Here is a 23,511-nt window from a genome sequence, read left to right as displayed (position 1 = left end):
AAGAATTAGCACAATGTTATACAATCTCGTTCAGAAAATAATAATAAAAAAAAGAATGTCCTCCAACTTATTTTATGAGGCCAGTATTATCCTGATACCAAAGCCCAACAAAGAAAGCAAAGAAAAATTAAAGAAGTAAAAGAAAGGCAAACACTACACCTATATGTGTCTCATAAAGTTTAATGCAAATTGCCCCACAAAATCATAGGAAATGGAATTCAGTAATGTATTAAATAATCATACACCATTAACAATAAATATTTTGCCCCAGGTATGCAAGACAAGTTTCATATTCAAAAATCAAGCAGTATAATCATCAAATCAAAAAGAAAAAAGTAGTCATCATTCCAATTGAGGAAGAAAAAATAAATTGAAAAAATACTCCTTCATGAAAAAAAATACCCTCAGAAAAATAGAAATAGAGGGAAACATCTAACTTGAAGAATATCTACAAAAAAATTTCAGCTAACATCAAACGTAGTGGTGAAAGACTGATTGCTTTTGTCCTAAGATTGGAAACAGTAGAAAGCCGTCTCCTCATAACTCTTATTTGGCATAGTACTAGGAATTCTAGCCATAGTAATAAAGCAAGAAAATGAAATAAAAGCACATACAGGTTGAAGGGAAAAAAATATAAATTTCACCATTTTGGGCTGGCATGCTTGTCTACATAGAAAAATTCCCGAAAAATCTACAAAATATAAAACTTAAAACTAATATATGAATACAACTAGGTAGTAGAGTATACAATCAAAACCAAGAGACTTAATCACATTTCCAGATACCAATAATTAACATGTAGAAACTGAAATTAAAAATATAATATTAGGGCCAGGAGTAGTGGCTCTCACCTGTAATCCCAGCAATTTGGAAGGCCTGGGCTGGTGGATTATTTAAGGCCAGGAGTTCCAGACCAGCCTAGCCAACATAGTGTAATCCCATCTCTCCAAAAAATACAAAAATTACCTGGACTGTAGTGGTGCATGCCTGTAGTTCCAGCTACTCAGGAGCCTCTCCTGCCAGGAGGCTGAGGCAGGAGAATTGCTTGAGTGGGGCAGAGAGAGGTTGTGGTGAGCCGAGATCACACCACTGCACTCCAGTCTGGGTGACAGAATGAGACCCTGTCTCAAAAAAAAAAAAAAAATACACACACACACACACACACATCTAATATTAGTTATAATTGTGCCAAAGGTAATGAAGTAATTAAGTATAAGTCAAACAAAACTTGTGCAAGATCTTTATGCTAAAAATTACAAAATGCTAATGAAAGACATCAGAGAAGACATAGATAAATAAAGAGGCATACCATGTGTATGGATTGAAAAACTCAACATTGTAAAGGTGTGAGTTCTACTCAAATTATATATAGGTTTAATAGGAGGCCTACCAAATGTGGCCATTTTTTAATAAAATATTCATATAAGCTATGATTCTAATTTGAGAAGAATCTTTTAATTGTTTAAAGCCTAACCGTCCCAAATTTTCTATGCTGTGTAGTCATTCCTAACCAAAGGAGGATGAGGGTAAGGGAGTTGGTATTTTCTCTCCTAAACAAATCTTAAATGTTGACATTAAAATTTTTTGAGGGTAAATCTTTTAGTAAGTTTATATTAAATTTATTTATTGCACTTAACAAAGATTGAAAGAAGTGTTTTAGAGGAGAAAATTCTCTATGTGTCTCTCATGTTTCTGCATATATTTCAAGCAGAGGCACTAACTGCCCTCTTTTCTACATTATCTTTTCAAATGTATTTGTATAGTAAATAACCTTGGAATAAAGACGTAGTACTTCCCTTTGCAGCAACTGGTAGGTTTGTTAACTCTCCGGTATGGTAAAGACATTTCCTTCTGAGGCAGTTGTTAGGTAGGTTTGCTTGCAGCCAATTACATGAATTTCCATTTCTTCAAAACACCTCATTGCATATGCAGGCAAGACTTGGCCCTCTTTGCATAACTTTGTAGAAATTGGGCCTCGGAGAATTTGTGTATGAAAATGGTGACACTGGACACTGCTACTGCTGTAACAAATTGTTCTTTGTCTCTGACCCAGAAACCTCATGACATCTGCCAATATCCAGGAAAATGTGGCAGGCAAAATTGTTGGCTTGTAAATAGGGTAAAATCTCACACCCTTCCTCTTTCTCCTCCCCTCCATTCAGATGCCTGTACTTGGAACCAACCACCACATTGTGAAGCCACATGTGAGCTTAGTTGATTCCTTGATGAAAGCCAACACCAATAACCAGATATGAAAGCAAATAAATATTCAGAAGAATCTAATGCCAGAGTTTGAGTCTTCCATTTGAAGTTTAGGCAACACAGAGCAAAGACAAGCTTTCCCATGTATAAATTCCTGACCTGCAAAAACCATGAAATAAGTGACTTTTGTTGTTTTAAGTCACTGAGTGATATTATGCAACCATAGTGTCTCATGTTATGCAATTACAGCTATCTTAAAAGAGAAAGATTCGTTTTTTAGTATTATCCCTGGCTTTGGCATTTATTAATTCTTTGAATTTTAGTAAGCCATGTAATAAATATCTGTGTATATATAAATAAATATGTTTATATGTATAAATATATGTATATATGTATTTATAAGTATATATAAACATATGTATATATGTATTCATAAGTATATATGAGAATATGTACATATGTATTCACATATATGTATATAATCCATTTAATAAATAAATATGTATATATATGTATGTAAATATATCTATTTCCCTTTCTCCAGAGCAGGAAAGTGTAAAATAGGATTCCTTTGTTACCCATAGTGATTTTACATTATAAATGTGTATCATTCAACAATTATGGGTTTATTCTGTGTGCCGGGCCCTGAACCTGTCTATGTATTAGATTAGACTTGCCGCTACAAAACTTTCTGTTTGAGAGCAACATTAATCTAAGTGGAAAGCAATTGTATATTGCACAGAATCCATGCTACAATTGTTGAAATAGGTAATATTGCTCATTTGTCCTCCAACAATACATTTAATGTTCATTTAACAAAAACTAATTTTATGCCTACTGACCTGTTGTGTACCAGGTACTCTGTTAAGCACTTGAAAAATGAACCATCACATTAGGCTAAAAATGAATGTCATGCCACAGCCCTTAATGCTCAAATGATACCTCATGCTGAACCCATTAAACCAAGAAAAAGAATCTATTGCAAAAAATGTCTTAAAAAATTTGAAAATATCAACAAACTAATCTATTTGATTCTGCAGGCATGTACTAAACTTTCACGTGTTCAAACTTAATTTATTAAGCTAAGATATTGTTATGATTTCAATGTTCCAACTTCCATAGAGTATGTTATGTGTGTGTGTATATATATGTGTGTGTATATATATGTGTGTGTGTGTATGTGTTTGTGTACTTGTGTGTGTATAAAATCTCTAGAGTCAGAAACATGAAATTGAGTATTAAGCACTCTCTAGACCAAGATAAATAATAATATTGGCAAATTGAGCATTCTTTGAAGGATTGTATCCAAATGAATTTTGACTAGAGTCTTTTTCAGTTTTTGCATTGCTGAGTTGCTGATATGATATGTCTATTTATTATATGAGGCATACCTATGGCAGTTATATTCAGATACTGTTAACTGTAACAATTTATACTGGCTTCTTCCCAAGGCTTTCAATTTGTCATGTATGAGAATAAATGAGAGCCATATGAAAGTCAATAAGTTCTTGATAGTACATGACATTCTGTATTCTCTCATCCTTGATTTAAGCAACATTCCAAGTTTTTGGCTTCCATCATTGAGGGTGATAGGCTTCAAAAATATAAAGGTTTTTTCTTGGCTTCAGATAAGCATCCTAAATTTAACACACTTCCATAAATCATTGGTGTGGAAAACTGTCAGAAAATAGCACAAGAGTCTTACTTTTTCTTTGTGGTATTTGGTGTTTCCAAATTAGATTATTTGTTGAATGTTCAAGGGGACATGTTTGCTTGAAGGGCTCACCATATGTCAGGCAAATCTCATGCTATTGAAATGGAGTTCTCAGAAATGAAACCAAGGATAACTGCCTGTTTCTTCCTCTACCATGGTAGTAACACTCAAAGGATTCTGCAGAACACTGTCTTTACTAGCAGAGTTACTGAATTACAATATGCACATTGAAAAGTGGAAAATAGAGACTACCCAAGATCTTAATTCCAGAATACATTTTATAATTGTCCTTCAGATTTTATCCTCAAGTTGTGATATTTTACTGACAGTTAATAAAGCCTAATAGTTCAGAACAAGAGTTCTGGAGCTGATTTTGACTTCAGTTCTACTTGCTAGCTGTATGACCTTGTGTGATTATCAGCTACTCTAAGGTTTAACCTATAAAGTGGATAACAATATACTTATTTCATAAAGCTCATAGAAAAATTATATCAAATAATTTATGTTAAGGGCTTCATACATAGTAAAAGTTCAATGAACATTAATTATAATTATTTAGAAGAGTTAAAATTTATATGTGTGTGTACATACATGTAATATGCATATCAGGCATCTTATTTTCTTTTATTTCTTATTACTATTACTAGCACCACTTTATTTCTAACTAAAGTGGAAAATTATCTTTCTTCAAAGAAGAAAGTTAATAGCCCACCTTGTTGGAACATGTGATCCAATTATGACTATTCTTCGTTAACATATAGCAAAGTTTTCCCAGAGAATTTAAGGGTGATGACTTCTACAAACCTCCAAACTCTTCATTTTATGGCACATTTAACTCTACCACTTATTTTCCCAAATTGTATCTAGAGCCTGTGTGCCAATAGAATGTGCATCCCAGATGCCTCATAAGAAGGGTAGTTTTTAGTAGGCATGTTGACGTTATTTGTACATAGTGAGAAAATATGAAGGATCAGAAAAGCTTTGGCATTTACCTTGTTAAATTTTTATAGCTAAGCTCTGGTTCAAGGGTCCACTTAAACAACTTAACTGCACTAAGAAAAATGGGAGCATTGAGACCAATGAAACGAGTCCACAAAACTCTATGAAAATGATCCAGTTCTAGCAGAGATCAGTGTATTCAATGATCCAAGACATACAAGTAGAACGTTAACTAGCTTTATTGACCTGAAGGAAGTTTACACTTTTTCCTATGGAGAAAAAATAATCAGATGCATCACCATTGATGCTATCAAACATTGTATTGATATATTAATTCGACTCAAAAAAAGTTTTTTGTTTATCATATACCAGTGCATCAACAGTGGTTTCCGAGCCACAGTTCAAGGTGTCCTCAGCTATTAGTAAGAATAGGGCATAAAGAATAGGCAATTTTGGTTAAGATGGTGTGTGTCAGTAGTAAGTACAGGGTTCTACTGCTGCAAAAGAAAAGGTGACCTAACCCAGTGTTAGGGATATAAGAAGACTTGAAGAATGAGTAGAAATTGGCTAAGTGATTCTAGACGGAGGATCAAAAAGGTCAAAGGCTATGATGCATTAAAAAAGTGTGGCATACTCAGAGAGCTACAAGTGGGTCAGTGCAGTTGTAAGGAGAGTGTAAGGAGGTAGTGGGCCAACCAGAAAATAAAGAGAGAAGCAGGGTTTCATTCAAGATAGCTCTCATGTGTCAATACCAGAGAGTAGTCTGTATTTTAGAAATAAAAAGTTGGTTGCTGCAGGCAAAGTTCAGTGTGTGTGTGTGTTCATAATTAAGTAGATTATCATATTTTAAATATATAGAAAATTTTCACAAAGACTCAGATTAAGGAGTCTCTTGAAAAATCAAGAATTAATATGTACATCTACTATGTACCTACAAAAACTTAAAAAAAAAAAAAAACCATAGTTTTCTTAAACCTTGAAAAAAACAGAAAAAGAAAAACCAGAAATTCACACTGGATTGGTGTTGCCTTGAACCTGAGAAGTTTGCTTTTAGTGGAAGAAAAGGCACTTTTATGGGTCACCATACTCTTCATTTACTTTACTCATTTATATAACCCACCAGGCCCCTGGGCATTTGAGTCTGCAAGCCTCCTGAGGAGGAACTACAACATTAACTTTGCTATGTTAGTCTGGCTGCATATTGAAGACGAGGTTGAAGATATCAAGACTGGGATCAGGGGAACAATTTAGGAAATTCCTTCAAAGTAATGAGGATCAAACAGAGATTCTGCTGGGCAATAGAGAAAAGTGATGGGAGTGAGCATTCCATTATTAGGGGATCAGTTAGACAATTAAGAAAAGGTAGAGGGAAGAATAAAGGATACTATTTTAGTTTTCCAGGTAATTCAACTTGAGAGTCATCTAAGTTTAAGATAGTCAAGAATCATACACAGAAAGAATTAAACCTGCAAATAAATTTTGGTAGAAATGCCTGGGAAGCATTGAAACAGGGTTTAAAAGAAAGTGCAAGGAGCTTTCAGATAGAAATACAGGTCTGACACCTATAAAAGGAGAGAGTGAAGGAAGGAAAATCCAATAGTATGGAGCTCAGACTGCACTGTAAACCTGAGCAAGCTTCAGTGAGGATGATTAGAACATCAGATACAAGATTGCTTGTTAAATGGATTTACCACTTGAGAAGAGATGGTCTGGCCCTAGTACTTCCATCATACTCAGTCCCTGACTGACCAAGGTAGAGCATAGCCTGCTAAAATAATACTGGGAATTTTGAAAATATAGCAGTTCACAGTTGTCAGCTAACTGCTTTCTTGCAATAAGCTGTCTTGAAAGGAGATCTGAGCAGTGTACTCATATAGCTGACAGGTGTCATTAATAGAAGTATTAGATTTATGTAATAAGAGAAGAAGAATTAAAAATGATTGCCTATAGAGAAAAAGAAATTGGTACAGTTAGAAAGAAACTGATGTTTCTCTAATAAGGTTTTTAGAACAATCTGCCTTTGACATATTATTTACATTAAAAGAGGTTGTGGCAGAGATTGTGATATAAATTCCAGAAATTTCCATTTTTATTTAGGAGCATTGTCAGACTATTTTATGTTCTCTTGAAGTTAAGTACAGCAATGTGGTTGAGTTCTAGCCAATGGAACCAGAGAAGAAGTGGTAAGTACCACTTAGAAACAGAGCTCATAAAATCCCCCCATATGATCCTCTCCTTCATTTTCCTGGCTGGAAGTAGAGGATTTCAAGTCCTTAGGCTTCAAGATAGAGAAAGTATAGGCTTCTAATTATTGCAAAGAAGGGTACCTGGCAAACACCTTCTTTGGGTTATTCTGTGTTAAAAAATATATTTTTATTATTTGAAGTTGATAATATTTGGGGACTTCATTACATAGCTAGCATTAACCTAAGAGGTGTTCTAAGAAAAATTCATGTCTATAGGAAACAAATAAATATTTGTAAGGTAGACTCTTTACATACTTCCAGAGACATCTTTCCATATACATTTTTACCCTTGAATTCTTTTTCCTAAAGCTTCAGATGCTCATCCCCAATACTTAGTAAAGTATGACATACAGTATATATTTGACAAACCCATGATGGTAAGCTGATCCCTCCTTATTCTCTAGTTTGACTAACAGTGCCATCATTTCCACAGACACTCAGGACCTAAATTTTTGGTTTACTTGATTTCTATCTTTCGAAGAATTCTCAGAACAAATTGGTAAATTCTGTTAATCCTTTCTTTTTTATATTTTTGTATGCTTTTCATTCTTCACATTACCATCATCTGGGTTAGATGTATAGCTTCATGCATGGAATACTAAAATAGATTTCTAACATCACATAGTCTACTTGACCTAGTCTCCCCCAGGCCACTTGTGCAAATTGTCATTGTCACTGTCCCCAGAGTGTCGTGGAGATTATAGTAATTAATCCATGATAGCAAGAGCACAGAACAGGAAGATTCCAGTTTGAAATATTTATCTACATACTAGGATAACCTTGGGAGAGTGACTTGGACATTCTGAGCACAGATTCCCTTCTCACATAAAAGTAGCTAATCTCTATTCACAGAAATGTTGCAAAAGATTTAATGATGTAAGTTGTACATGATGATAGCCAAACAGCTGGCTCATGATAATGTCTACTATGTATTTATTGAATGAACAAATATATTCTTTTTTTTTTTTTTTTTTTTTTTTGAGACGGAGTTTCGCTCTTGTTACCCAGGCTGGAGTGCAATGGCGCGATCTCGGCTCTCTGCAACCTCCGCCTCCTGAGTTCAGGCAATTCTCCTGCCTCAGCCTCCTGAGTAGCTGGGATTACAGGCACGCACCACCATGCCCACCTAATTTTTTTTTTTTTTTTTTTTTTTGTATTTTAGTAGAGACGGGGTTTCACCATGTTGACCAGGATGGTCTCGATCTCTTGACCTCGTGATCCACCCGCCTCGGCCTCCCAAAGTGCTGGGATTACAGGCGTGAGCCACCACGCCCGGCCCCACAAATATATTCTTTATCTCTTCTCTTCCCCTTAACTAATCTCCTGCTTACAAAGTATTCTCAACTTGACCAAATACTATTTCTCCTTCAAGGCAAGCACAAATCAGACCTGTTTTCTTAATCTTTTCCTAACCACTTCCTTCCCTATGGGAATATTGATCACTTATTTTATTTTGCACATTTTTAAGTTAGCTTCTTTCAATTTTCATATATAATCATTTTCTTTAAGTGGACTGCAATGACAATGGACTTATAGTATACAAAGTATCAGGTGTTCTTTAGCATGTGGTTTGAAGCTGTACTTTTTTTAATGTATATATATTTTTACTTGCTCTATTTGGCCTGGCCAGAATTCCTTTCTTCATTTGTCATAAACAGTATTCTGACATTCTATTGAACATAAACTACTTTTACACCTCTAATACCTGAAGAGCATCACTCTCATATAACCCCACACACTGTCTCCAAGAGCAAGTATAGGAGTCAGTAAGTACTTGCCAATCTGTGAGATTCGTTCCCCAACCCAAACGATAGGGCTTGTGACCCAAGAAAGGCCTCATGATCTCTGTTGGAACTAGAAAGATGGCAATTCTTTCATGGGAATTGCAATGTAGAATTAAACATAGTGGTATTTTTCACCTTGTAGAAAGATATAGCTTGCAAATTAACCCATTTGGAAGAAAAATAGGGCCAACGGAAGAAGACATAGAAGTGAGAGATTTACCCCTATTGACATTGTTTGAATTCCTGATTCAATCTGTGTCTAATCTCTTAGCTAGGGAGATTATCCCTGGATAACTCTGTCACTTTTGCTAAACATTTTCTTTTTAAACATTAACTCAATTTATTTGAGAACTGCCTAATACAATGGCATTTATTATTTTGAAATAATATTTACTGATTATTTTTCCAGCTTATTCATAATGAGATTTAGACCAAAAACATGTGGGTTACACAATGTAAATCCCTCCTCAATAATGGAGAATAAAAACCCAGAAGCATATTTTTGTGACTTTATAAATTTCATTATTATGCTATTTAAATAAGCACATATTTATATATGTATTTTTAAAAAAACTTCAAAGACCACTTCTGTATTCCAATCTGTAAAAAATATTTTCATTATGTTTATTATAAAAATATAAATGTTTCCACTACAAAGTAAACACATATTGTCAATCATATCACATTTATACATGGCTTGATTGATACTTAGCACAGCATAAACTAAGTTGCCAGAAATAAATAATATATGTAAATCATGTTTAAGATACAAAACAGATCATATGGTACATAACATCAGGAAGGAATTGTGGCTTTATGTTTACTGAAAGTCAATGCAGTTCCTATACAAAGTGATGGCCATAAGCATTCTAGTACCTCTACTCCACGGTTAAGAATCATACACTTATGTTTACATATATACAGGGTAAGAATTGTGTAAAATAAATTTATAAGATGTAAGGTAGAAAAATATTAATAAAATGAAGAATAGTATATGATATATACAACCTCTACTTTCAAATGGAAACCACAGCCAAAATAAGTGAAATAGATTCAGCAATCGTCAACTATTAGTTTATGAAATGCACAGGTTTTGTTGAGTATACTCAGAATAGTACCTTAAAAAGTGAATGTTAGTCTGAGAAAAAATTAGATTGAAACCATATTTGGATCTCATCCTAACATTCCAAACACAAAATACTTGATTAAAAAAACATTTTTCTAGCAGCTGATAGCAGGTATAAGTGAAATTTGTGACTAATTTTATAATCACACATGTATATTTTAAAATTTCATGCTCTTATATATCCAATACAGAATTCTAGTAGCCTGATTTGACTAAGGAATATTGCCAAGATTTGAGAAACAATTTTATATCTGAAGGAGCACAATCTATGTCTTATTACAATAAACCTACAACAGATTAGCACTTGTGTATTTTGATTTGTGATTGTAAGCAGTGTTTCATTAGCATTCCATTTTGCATAAGAACATTAAGTTTGCAGCATTGTTTTATCCATTCTATTCTTGTGATGTACGCATTTCTTATATTCGAGTTCATATCAGCATTAGAAAGAGTATCAATAGAGCTAAAATGTTGCTTCAGAATATATTAGTAGCTAGATACCCACCAGGTACATGTTTTCAAATATTAACTGAGCAAGCTCAAAGTTAGCCTTTATGTAACAGTAAGTCTAAATTCCTGTGATGAGAAATCTCTCTCCTGCCTACACATTTTGAGGCATTTGCTAGATGACCAACTGTTCTAAAGATGTTACATCCAGTAAATTCGAGGAAGTTCAGTGCTTCTAAGTTACATACCAAAACTGTATCATGTGCATTGAAGTGAAAGACTCTTAAAGATTATAATACCTGGTACTAATGGTCACAATGTTTAATCAATTGACCTAAACTCCAGTGATACAGAGGAGTAGTTTTGTTATCATCATTCTCTATAAACAGCGGAGCAGGTTTAAGCAACAATAGTAAATGACTTTTCAAAGTCAGTGAGCAAGTGATTTTTTTTTTTTTTTTGACTCATGCATTGGCCTATAGGCTGTGCTGCCAATTAGTGTAGCAATCTATATAGGATTTCAATTCTTTCCAGTGTAGCTATTCTCGGAAGCTCTAACACGGCTGCTTCACTAATGGAGGGAGTTAATGGTCTCTAAGCACCAGAGCAGGAAATGTATGCTATCTGGTTGAAAATCCATTGCCTACAAGCTAGTATATTACACTAAATTTTGAGCATACAGTTTATAATAAATGGAGAGAAAAGAATGATTGGGATAACAGACTAGGGGAGATGTAGTTAGTGTATGAACAGGAAAAAAAGTTTCATTTTTAAAAATATATGTAAGTGGATGGTTCAAAAAATCTGAAAGAAACCTATCATTATCTGTGTCAATTTAAACTGCTGACCATTTGAGAGAGCATTTGGCACTTGGCTGTAACAAATCCAAATTAAATCATCAAGACATAAATAGAAAACAATAAAAACAATCCAAAAGAAAATAAATATGTACTTTTTTCAAAAATGAAGACATTTCTTTACATGATATACTTAAAGAAGCTAACAATTTAAAAATGTGTAGTACTTAAAACAACTACAAACGTCATCTCTATATGCTTTAAACAGATAAAAGAGAATAATGCAGTGATAAGGTAGTAAATATGGCCAGATAGTCTGAGGTATCAATTCTTCTATTTTGCTTGCTTTAAAAGAAACAAAATACCTGTTACAGATTTCCTCTGTATATTAAAATATTACAAGTCTTTTCTTTTGTGGCTGTAACTAAACACAGCCACCATGTCCATTTTATTATTTCACTTGTTTTGCTTTCATGATAGTCAGCTTGTGATCCATGGCTATATGCTAGTTCTTCACCATTTTCCTCTGAAGAATTTAATTGAATCCATTAACTAATACTTAAAAAAGCAATTACAAAAAAATACCCCACCCACCCATCCACTAAATGATAGGGGAAAATAAAGTTTTTAAATTCCATTTTAAGGCATTTGTACTCATATTTGAATGTCTTATTGGACTTGGAACTTCCACCAGCATCTCCAGCATTATTGTCTGTCTGCAGGATGATGCTACACCTTCCACAGTCACCACTTCCTTCCAGAAGCAGTGCTTTACACGGGAACTGGGCCATTCTTTGATTGTGTTTCTAGAGATTTAATGCTACTGATGATCTTCTTCTTTGGCCCAACCACGGTGACACCAACCTTTTTCATGTCACTGTAAAAAAAGGAAAATATGAGAATCAGTTTCTTGGATAGTATGTAAGCAGGAGATTTTCAATTAGTGCAATTGCACAATGACATATTCTAGTACTGTGGACCTAATTTTCTAATATTTTTATCATCTGTGTTATGTCCTCACTATTCCACGGTCTTGTAGAAGACTATATAGATGCCGCAGTGGGTTGAATAGTGTTTCCTCAAAATCTCTGTCAGTCTCAAACCTCACAATGTGATTTTATTTGGATAGAGGGTCTTTGCAGATATAATTAAGGCACGGATTGGGAAAATATCTCACTGGATTAGGGTGGTACATAAATCCAGTGACAGTTGTCCTTATAAGAGAATAGGACACAGAGAGCACAGAGAAGAAGGCAATGCACAAATAGAGGCAGAGACTGGAGTTATGTTGCCATAATCCAGAGAACACCAGGATCCACCAGAAGCTGGAATAGACGAGGAAGAATTCACCCATAGAGACTGGAGCAATTGTGATACTGCCAATATCTTGATTTCAGACTTCTGATGGCCAGAATTGTAAGAAAAAAACTTCTGTTGTTTAAGTCAATACATTTGTAGTAATTTCTTATAGCAGCCTTAGGAAATTAATAGCGATGATCATATATTCTTTGTGGGGCTTTATCTCTTTCCCTTGAATCTGGGTCAGCTCAGAGACTGCTTTGACTAACAGAATATGCCAGAATTGACATTGTTTCACTTTCTTCACTCAGGTCTTAAGAAACTACCATCTTCTACTTATTGCTTGAGACATCCTCACTGGGGCCCTAGACCTGCCATATAAAAAGTCTGACTACCTGATATTATTGCACAGGAGAGGCCACATGTAAGCACTTTGGTCTACAATCCCAGGTGAGACCAACTGGGTAGCTAACTGCTTCAAGGAAGACATTGAAATGAAAGCATCTCCAGCCCTCCAGACCAGATCAGTTCATTTGTCAGCTGAAAGCTTCTGTCAACATCAACATCGGAGCACAAAGAATCACCCACCTGAGCTCTGGCCTAATTCATAACCCACAACACTGTGATGTAATAAATGCATTACTGTTTTTGACTTTAAGTTTTGGGGGAGTTTGCTGTGCAGCTGTAGATTACTGGAATAATATCATTACAGTACATAGTTCTTTTAAAGTAGAAAAAATAACAGACATATCTCTATTCATTAAATATGTAATAATTTAAAGTTGGAAAGTAGATATTAAAATACAGATTATAAAAACATAAGGAATTTAATTTAGGAAAAAAATATAGGTAACATGTGCAAATGGTTAATTATATATTCTTTTTTCAAGTAATTAGTTCATATATTCACCTCTTTCATGATTGAGGGATGCTCACACATCTGCCTCTAATGAATGAATGAATGAATCCCCAACACTACTTTTCAATATTTTAAAACCTCTCTGTACTTGTATCTGCACTTTCTATTTTCTTTTCTTGTTTCATTTTCTTCCAAAGCATTTATTACCATCTAGCATATTGACTTTCTTTCTGATTTATTTTCCTTATTCCTTGTCTTGTCCCACAAGAAGGTAAATTCCATATGAACAGTGATTCCTTTTTTTGTACTCTGTTTATCAACAACAACCTAAACAATGGCTGCCAGTTAGTGGGCTCAATACAAATTTACTAAATGTACAAAATATATTTTTTCTAGATAAAGTTGATTAGTGTGTAAAGTACCATTTGGTAAGGAGAGCCAGGAAAATTGACAACGGCAAGGAAAAGGCACACATGTGAACACACCACACACACACACATACACACAGAGGGTTTCTGAGGGTTTCTTTATGCATAAAGAAAGAAAAAATTAGAGATTCAACTATATAGAAATGGATTAATCAATTTCTTAAGAAATGAATTCCAAGGCCATAAAGGTGTTCCCAGAAGATGGTAGGTAACCATTTGAGAAGAAATGCACTTGTTATTTAAGCATGAGGCATTTAATTAACCAAGACTCTACTGAATTCCTACCATCTGCTGGGCAAGATCCTGATGATCTGCAGGTCCCCTCCCTGCTGACAGTCAAAGGGCTGATAAATCCTCAATGGACAGCTTGGGTCTTGCCTTGGGTTCTAGCTAATATACTCTTCCTCAGGAAGGCTAGTGGGGATATATGGTAATGTGAGGCTTGCCATGCTTAGCATAACTGTGAATGATGAAACCCTTCACTTAGAGTAATGTATGCCGATTTTGTTGATTCCTGCCTTTGAGAATGTGCATTACAGGATTTTAATTAATCTATCTTTAAAATAAAGAATAAATATTTCTCCACTCATCCCCAAACTATAGCAAAGTGAGTTTATGAGTCTAGACCCAGAAAATATCGATTCTCACTTTTTGTATTTCCTCTTTCATCTTTCTTCCAATACCATATCATATGTTTTATGAAAAGATGACTTTTTTTGTCCTTTGTCTCTTCCCTTTCCCCTTCTTAAAATAATAGTCACAGAAACTTAAAAAAAAAAAAAAAGATGAAAACCATATATTCCAATGCAGTAGTTCCTGAGTGCTTTGAGAAATTTAAGCATAGTTTGAGTATTGCATGCTATGATGTTTGGCTCTGATCTTCCCTTTGAACTGCAGCACTCATCACCAAGTGGCTGAACAAAAAAAACTGATGCTGAATTCAAAGACCCATTTGGGACATTCCTCATCACTTCTTTATAGATGCACCTCTTGAGTGTATTCCTCAATAAATGTTTTGCAAAAGCTGTTTTACCTTCTGTGTCTGTGAACCCAATATAAGCAAATATATATATTATTTATTTATATATATAAATTAATAAAATAACAAAAAGTTTTGTATTATATAAAAATAAATATATATAAATATATATTACATATTCTATTTATTTATATATAATATATAATAAAATATATGTAAACATATATATAAATAAATAGAATATGTAATATATAATACTTATATATATTTATTTATATATATGATACAAAACTTTTTTTCTTAATGCAAGGATTATATTGGATTTTTGAAAAGAGAATTAAAGTAACTATCCATTTGGGTTATTCCTTAGTTAGGGTTTTTAAACACACTCTAGTCTCTCTATTGTTGCCAAAATATCTCATGTCCACTACCCTGCCGTGTCCAAAATAATTTGGAACACCCAGTTGCTGCTGTCTCAAAACACTCTGTGTGTACTTATTTCATTTTGACTGTTCTATTCAGAAGAGCAGTGGAAAAGTTTAAGTCTAAAGAGCAGCTCCAGACTGAGACCAGAGGTTAATGTGTTATCTGGTACTTCAAAGGCAGGGGGATGGTGATGACACTGGGAAAATGGCATCCAAGGGTGCAGGATAATGACATGCAGCAATTAATCTGCTTAATATTCATTCCACACACTTAATTCTGGCTCTAGTTTCACAGTCACAGTCACTCTCCCCTTTCTCTTTCTCTCTTCCTTTCTGATTTTAACCTTGCTAAATCCATCTTAGGCTCTGAAGCAATATTTTGAAATACGTATTTGTTAAATAAAACCCCACATGTTCTGGACTTCATTTGAAAATTAGATAACTTGAGTAACTTGCATATCAATGAAACCTCTAAAGAAAATAAATTAATATGTATTTGTGAAATTTTATCATTCTTTTCCTGTACTTTGGTAGCCTGAATAGGAAGGAAAAAAAAAAAAAGAGATTCATCCTATGTATCTGTAACTATTCTAGGAGAATCTCTATAGTTATTTGGTCAAGCGAGTCATTTCTGAATTGAGTCTGGATGGCACAAAAAAATAGAGACTGAAAGAAATCAAATTCAAACAATAAGCCCAAGACCCCAGAAGAAAGATAAAACATCTAGCTAAATATTTTATAGCATTTATGGTGAAAATGTTGCCTTATCATATTTGCCCAAATAATTCATATATTAAAGATTTTTAATAAATTCTCATTTTGTAATATAAACTAAGAACATGAGATACATGACACTATGAAGACTCAAGGAAAAATGCAACTCCTTTCACAGAGCACTAGGGCAACAGATGCTAATCCTATCTTGTCCCTAAATTGAGGAGAGAGGACAGAAGAAGGAATATTGTGGTGACTGCAACACATATATATCCAAGACCACCTGACTCGATGTGAAGGACAACCTGAAAAAGCTATTTTTCAGCAAAAGTCAGCTTTCATCTTGAATGCATATTCACAGATTGTTTAAATAATAACAACAACTAAGTAAAAATATTCCAACCTGCCAAAAAGAGTTTGATGTCAGCCATGGTATTGTTGACACAAGTAATGTCACTAACTTGGAAGTATGACAAATGCTGTCATTTCACTTTTTTAAAGCAAATAGCTTTCTTATCACATTTATAGCTTCTAATGGCTGACTACATTTAAATTGCAAACTAGCAATTAATCTTATTAACTGTTCTCCCTCAGATATTTCAATATAGTGTTTCAATATCTAAAAGTTTTGAGTGTTGATATTTTATTGAGAATAAACATTTGCATAACTTTGCCTTTGAAAATCTGGCAATGGTGTGGAAACGTTCAACTTTGTGTTTGCTTTTTGCTATGCTTCTGTGCTCTCCAGCAGATGTTTTGTATATCATAACCCTAACTGTTTATATTACTAAAATAAGAATATATCAAAATATGTATACATGACTATATCTTGAGACTGTATCTGATGAAAATAAGTACCATAGAAACCCAAAGTGTACTGTCAATTGGGTCAGAAGTCTATTCAATAAACACCACATTCCACTTTGAACAGGAACACTGATGCATGTTAAATAGACTAGAGTAAGTTTATTTTTTTAGAGCAAGTCTTCCCCTTCAATAATAATAAACTCTTCCTGTAAGTCCTTCTGTGGCTTTATGTCTTTCTGATTGGAATGTTACACCATAAATTATAAACTTATTTATATGATTGTTGGACACTTGTATCTCTACTAATTACACGGCACATTCCTTTTTTGTCATCTAATGTGTAATTTTCACAGTGATGTTGAATGATTGACAGGGTGGCAATGAAAGTCTTTATATATTCAACAACATTTAAATATTTAAATATTAGTGGAAGATGATAATACTTAAACTTGAGGGGACTAAAGGGTTTATTCAATTTAACAAAGATCAAAGGAAGACTGACACAAAGATGAACAGTTTCCTAATAGAACATGCAAGCTACAACATTCTGGACAATTTTTGGTGTACCTATCCAGTATACACCTCTTTCCTTGGGACAATTCTCCATCTTATCTTCAGGAAAGGACCCCTAGAGCCAAGTCCATACTACCTCATTCTACTTCCTTTGATGATAAATGACTAGATACTAGCAAACATATGACTTTGGAGGTGTCAATGCACAAGTGGGACTGAGCCAGTCATATTTTCTGTACTGGGAACTTAGAATTAAGAGTTAGACCCTGGTCAGTTGAATGGCACTATGAGGCTATATGACCAAGATTTGAGAAAGCCAGTATTTAGCTATGTGCATGGGAATCCAGAAAACGTCACTGTGCAGAAATTATGTAGTCACATTAGGAAGTGAGGCAAACTGATTCTCAATCACAGAGAGATGAAGAATGTGACTTCCAACTCTTAATTTATCAATTCTCAAACACCCTACTTTGTGAATAAGGACTAAAAGAAAAGATTACTGTCCACAAAATACAGCATATTATACTTGATTATTATTGGCTTTTAACACATAAAACTATCAAATAATATTAATATTATGATGCATATTTTTCTTTCTTATCTGGCAATAAGCCTTGAAGAAAACCCAAAATCCCTATCTTAAACCTAAACATAACTTCATTTTCTAGCATGATACCCTTCACCAAGAAGACAATAATGACCAGATGATGTTATGTTTATTCAGCAGCTATGAAAACTACTTTCAGACTTTAATATGTTTCCTTGTACTCCAGATTATCCATTTGGTTCTCAATTTTCCTTATTCACAGATATTAACCTTTAGTAAAAATAATGGAAGAATCACAAAATGCAGAAATACACTAATCATCAATCTATGTATGCTTATATTTTAAATTATGGACTAGGGTTTGCAGTGTGGGTATGGGTGTGACTCTGTTGGTTGATCTGCCGGTCATATCTGGTCTATGTAAACACATCTATCCTGGGCCCTGTCTTGAGGGAGGAAGACATATCAATATGTATCAATCCAGAAGCTGTGAGCCACAAGGAGACCCAGGGCCCTGATTAGCAGCTCCAGGAAATGCTCAGTACCTCAGATCAACCACTAATATTTATAACGTCAGGCCAAGACATGAATATTGAGCAGAAAGTTCAAAAGAATCATTCAATCTTCTTAACAATTTTTTTTCTTACTCTGTGGAAATCTTGACTATTGTGTCACAAGAACTGTACTCCATGCCTGTGAAGATTTCCTTGCAGCATGCTGTCCGGACGCCATTAAGCCAGTCACCTGATGTGTGGAAGGTAGTGATATTGACATTGCTTTGGTCCAGAAGAAGGTTTGATGGCCTGCAAGAAAAGAAAACAACAAAGGGAGACAGATCAGGAGTCCGCAGAGTTACTGTGTGTCAAAATTTGACACTAACATCAGCAGGAACTTCCAGACTTCATATGGTGTTCCTGTTCATTTGTGGAATTTATCTGCTATGAAAGCTTCATCTGTTCAAGTTGGTAGCTTGGAGGAACACTGTGTAATCATCTTGTCTAAGTTCTCCGCTCTCCATCCACAAGTGCTTTTTAAATCACTGAAACTTTGCCAGTGAAAGACATAAATACATCCATAAATATTTTATTAACATTTAATTTGTTTAGTCATTAGCAAAAATGGCAGTAAGTTAGGATATAGTTACAGTAGGCAGGACACACTGAATTCTATGCTGCCTGCTTTGATGATGGATTCAGTTTCAACATTTTAAGCATTTCCCACTGGATGTTTGTTAGACCTTTTACAGGCTGCTGTCTGAAGAATGGTTTGAACAATCTAGGTTGTACTTACAGCAGGACATAAACTCAACACATAGTTAAATAATGTTGTACATGTCATTAAAAATAAAAATGGTAGAAAAAGGTAGATGACTGATAAAAACATTCTTGCATATTTGAGACCAAATGAAGCTCACTACATGTGTATATATATATATATATATATACATATATGTAACACATTCATGATACATACATTACACATAATGTGTTAGATTTATACACATGATATGTATATAATATTTTATATATATACACACAGAGACTCAGAGAAGAATTGTAATTGTGATTTATATTGCACAATACAATCAGCACTAAGGAAAACACTTCCTTCCAGGATTGTTTTATATTAATACGGGTTTAACCATCTATCTATGACCACCTGCAAGACCTGGTGAATCAATGGAACAGAAGAGACATAAGGAAATGAAAGAGACAATGTTTGCATCCCTGAAAAGCCAGAATAAGCAGCCTGTCGGTGAACTGTCTTTGGCATGTTTTATCAGCTCTCAGGGACCTCTAATTGTTCTTTGACTTAAATTGTTCTTTGACTAGAGCCAGTCACTAGGTGAACAATTTATTGACTTCTCTCTTCTTTTCTCTTAATGAAGGGAGCTTGGGCACAAGGGAGATATAAAAGCCTTTAGTGTTGGGTGAATAATAACAATAACAGAAATAAGTTACGAAGGCTCTTATTTTATTTTGTTTATATTATTTACATGTTATATTGGATATTCATGTGCACTCAATGTGACAGGCATGATGCTAAGAATATCACACAGACATGAAGGACCTCAGTCTTTATAGCACCTGTTAGGCACTGATGCTATTCCCTAAGATAGATAAGGAAGCTGAAACTAAATCACATTAAGTTATAAATCTGAGTTCCCTCAGGCAAAAGAGGCAGAGCTGGCATTTAGACCCACATTTTTCTATGCCACAGCCCACATTCTTGGCTGCTACGCTGTGCTATTTAGGTGAAACTTTGTTCATATTATATTTCACCATTTTCTCTTACACTATTTATGATTTCATCATGTGGCCTATTCAATTTTTCTGTGCCCTGAAGTTTAGTGCACATATACTGGAACCATAAGGCCTGGGTGGAATCCCAGGCATACCACATACTATTTGTGTGACCTTAGTGAGTTTCTTGTCTGTTTCCTCATCTTTAAAAGGGGGATGATGGTGAGGATATCGACTGAAGAGTCGATGAGCATACGTAGGTAGCACTTAGAATAGTGCTGGCACATAACAAGCACTATCTGTTAGCTGCTCATTACTCTTACATAAGGTAACACCTTTGGTGAAATGAATGAACTTTTGAAAACTTCAAAAAGAAAGTAGCAGAGTAAACATCCATTTATATATAATGCTTGAAATGCAATGATCTTGTTAACCATCATTTTCAATAACTAGAAATTTAGTGATCTCTAGTATTATGTACATAATAGTATAACAACCCTGGAAAGTAGCCATTACTAGGGGCTTCCTTAGAATAGTCAGTAACATTTACAAGTTCACAATGACTCCACAGCAGATGCTTACAAACAGATATGACATTCTACTGTCTGTGATTTTGTTCATTATTGCAATAAAATATAGTATTAATATTAAAACTATATATATCATGATTTAATCTTTATTTTATAATTAATAAAGTATATTTTAATTTTTTTGCCATTTTAGTTATTCAGAATCTTTCATTTAAAAATCTCCAGAATTAGGAGTATTAAACTAGAACTTCACATTTTTCTTACGTACTTGAAATGAAAGATTTGTCTAAGTGAAGTCCATAATTTGAAGTGCTTAAATTCAAACTTTAGAACTCGTGGTGAGAAGACACCAAAACAAATAACATTAATATATCAACATGCATTTGTCCTTATTTTAGAAATAAATTTAGGTCTCTAAGGGGTTAATTTCAATATCTTTAGAAATAACACAGAATAGCAAAATGAACAATATACATGAAATAAAACTGTATAATGTTTTACATATAAGTAGCAATCATTGATTACGATCTAGGATATGTGGCATAAGTTCATGTTCTAAATGAGAAAAATCTCTGAAGCAAATCTGTGCAAACTCCACCCACATGTAAATAGGTCTTTTAATGGAGAGGTTTCTACTACTTCTGGCGATACTCTACAACTAACGCCCTTATCTACAAAAGACCTAATTAACTGTAAAGTTGATTCATGAGCCCAGACAATTCTGGATCATGACATACACGGATAAGCCATTGCTTGGAACATATGAGAAGTCTATAAATTGACAATTTCTCTGGATTTTTACAACGATGCATTAAATGTATTTGATAATAAGTCACATTTTAGTGCAATTTTAACCCTGAGTTTAAGAAAAAAAATTGAAACATTTGTTCCGCCTCCATTATCCTACTCTGTGGAAAATAGAGATGAATAGTTCCCTCTTGTGGTGGCCATTTGCGTCCCTAAAGGAATGCTGACGAGTAAATACAAAATGGTGAATTTCAGAGAGGGCAACAGCTTTGTCTCAAAACACACTGTTGCTTAGATACATAGGACATATTCAGAGAAGCCAAGGCGTAGAGAGGAGCCTCGCGACACAAACAGGGGCTGTACCTGGAAATCCCATCAGGGTCAGCTTTCAAGGAGACGCGCCCCGCATGGCGTCTGAGCAGGCCTGAAGCAACCTGGGGATCCTTCGGGATCGCCCTGGGCATCCCCGAAGCTCCGCTGCAGCTTGACTGGTTCCGCCCTGCCGGACTCTTGAAATCGCGGGACCGTGGCGACGATCCCGGGAAAGGGGGGGCCGTCGCCCAGCGACGAAGCACAGCCACGGAGGGCCTCTGCTTCACCAAGCCGCTGAGACGGTCGTCTCCCCGGCCACCGTTTCCGCGGCCACGGGGCCGTTCACTGTGACGCGAGCCCCCGGTGGGCGCTCGCGCTCGTGCCGCGCCGCTTGCGCATGCGCATTGGCGTGCCCGGCTGGCCAGGGCCAAGGTCGGTGCTCTGCTGCCCGCCGGCCGGCAGCGGCAGCGGAAAGTGCTGGCGGCGGTGTCCGAGGCGGCCCCGGGAAACGAGGCTACGTGCCACAGGCTGCGCAGGAGCCCGACCGTCCTGACTTTCCTGTTCGGCTCGGTGGGATCGGGAGGGCGCTTGAGATCGGGAGGGCGCTTGAAACCGTGAGGTGGGGGCACTCGGGACTGCTGTGCCCAGTGGATTCCGGATCGGACGGCGTGGGCGGGGATCGGGTCCCACGGGGCTGGAGATTCGGTCTGGTGGGGTGTGGCGGGGGTCGCTGGACCCCAGAAAGATGGCTGAGACCCTCCGGGAGGGTGTCAGCAGAACGTTCCCCGGCTCCATGAGCTCGCTGCCCCGCTTCGACCTGGGCCACACGGCAAGGGGCCCTGCCTTGGTCTCCAAGCCCAGGGAACCCTGCTTTTCAGCACTGCTCTCCGGAGAAGGTGTGAAGAAAGGCAAAGCGGCCAGCGGCGTAGGCGGCCACACCCGGAGCTACCCTCCCCTGGGGGCAGATCGGGTTGAGAGAGCGTCTCAGAAGCTCTCTGGGGTGAAGCCAAATCCCGGAAAGGGTGTACAGGCACGCCGCGGAGGGCCCCCAGGAAAGCCAAGCACAACGTACTAACGGATCTTTGTTACTTTATTGTTTTTCCCAGAAAACATCATCATCTGGCTACAAAGCGTTGCCATCAAATTGCTTTGATGGCCTACACACGGAGACCCGGTGTCAACTTGTCCTGTCGAGAGAAAACAATTCCCGGTGTTAAAAATGCAGATTCTCACTCCTATGGACACCTAAGTCCAGAGTGTAACCGTGTGTGGGGGGTTCATCCGTGGATGAAATCTGTTTCTGAAGGACGTGTTTCCACTAAACCATATTTGAAGGAAGGTCCTACCCTGCCATGTGGTTTTCCATTCTTCCTGTGACGAGCACATCAGAAACATGGAACCTTCATCCCCTCCAGACAAGCTTTTAGCATCCAACTTACCTGACACGATTCTCATTGTCTCCAGTTAACCTGCAAGTTGCACATTCAGTTCTCCAGTCTTCTTCAGCCTGGGGCTTCTTTTGCAACACAGACCGTCTTTGTCTTTTCTCTCTAGGAACTCTTCCCTGCCAGACAATGGCTGCAAATAGAAGAAAACAGGATAAGCAGATGAGGGAAACAATTGGAAGAAAGAAAACTTCTCAAAGGTAAGGCTGTGGAAAGGTGCATAACTCCTTCCAACCTCATGTTCTTCTCCCTCAGGAACGAAGCTTCGCTTTCCTCCTCTGGTTCTCTGGGAAAACAACAACAATAACACCACCACCAGCAACAAAATTCCAGACCATCCCCAGTGTGGGGTTCCTAAGGATAAAAGTTAAGTTTCCTCGGTCAAACAAGCCTGCTTAAGTTAGGCTC

The 23,511-nt window shown here is 36.1% G+C and overlaps 1 protein-coding gene across 2 annotated transcripts; it reads right to left on the bottom strand.

Annotated features, from left to right (window-relative positions):
* Positions 1-10,925: 10,925 nt before the first annotated feature.
* Positions 10,926-23,280, bottom strand: LOC105706391 (ephrin type-A receptor 3-like). 2 transcript variants are annotated; one of them, XR_010344151.1, is made up of 3 exons: positions 23,098-23,280; positions 18,474-18,629; positions 10,926-12,132 (listed from the first exon to the last, which is right to left on the bottom strand). XR_010344151.1 is itself a non-coding variant. In XM_012436756.3 (3 exons), exons 1-3 carry the CDS (start codon positions 21,808-21,810, stop codon positions 12,027-12,029), a joined length of 363 nt encoding a protein of 120 aa, XP_012292179.3. In that variant the 5' UTR covers positions 21,811-21,925; the 3' UTR covers positions 10,926-12,026. The 2 variants fall into 2 exon arrangements, 1 of the variants encoding a protein (XP_012292179.3); XM_012436756.3 differs by lacking the exon at positions 23,098-23,280 and adding an exon at positions 21,710-21,925.
* Positions 23,281-23,511: the final 231 nt, after the last annotated feature.

The sequence above is a fragment of the Aotus nancymaae genome, unplaced genomic scaffold (genome assembly GCF_030222135.1).
Source record: "Aotus nancymaae isolate 86718 unplaced genomic scaffold, 86718_ANA_hifiasm-v0.15.2.pri h1tg000027l, whole genome shotgun sequence".
Taxonomy (NCBI): Eukaryota; Metazoa; Chordata; class Mammalia; order Primates; family Aotidae; genus Aotus; species Aotus nancymaae.
This window is presented reverse-complemented; position numbering and strand designations above follow the sequence as displayed.

Bases quoted from the DNA above. Each gene is read 5' to 3' on its own strand.
- LOC105706391 (XM_012436756.3), bottom strand. From the start codon at position 21,810: ATGCCCAGGGCGATCCCGAAGGATCCCCAGGTTGCTTCAGGCCTGCTC. The intron at 18,630-21,709 runs GTACAGCCCCTG...CTTTTCTTGCAG, and splicing joins GACCCTGATGGGATTTCCAG to GCCATCAAACCTTCTTCTGG. The intron at 12,133-18,473 runs GTAAGAAAAAAA...CTTTTTTTACAG, and splicing joins ATAGTCAAGATTTCCACAGA to TGACATGAAAAAGGTTGGTG.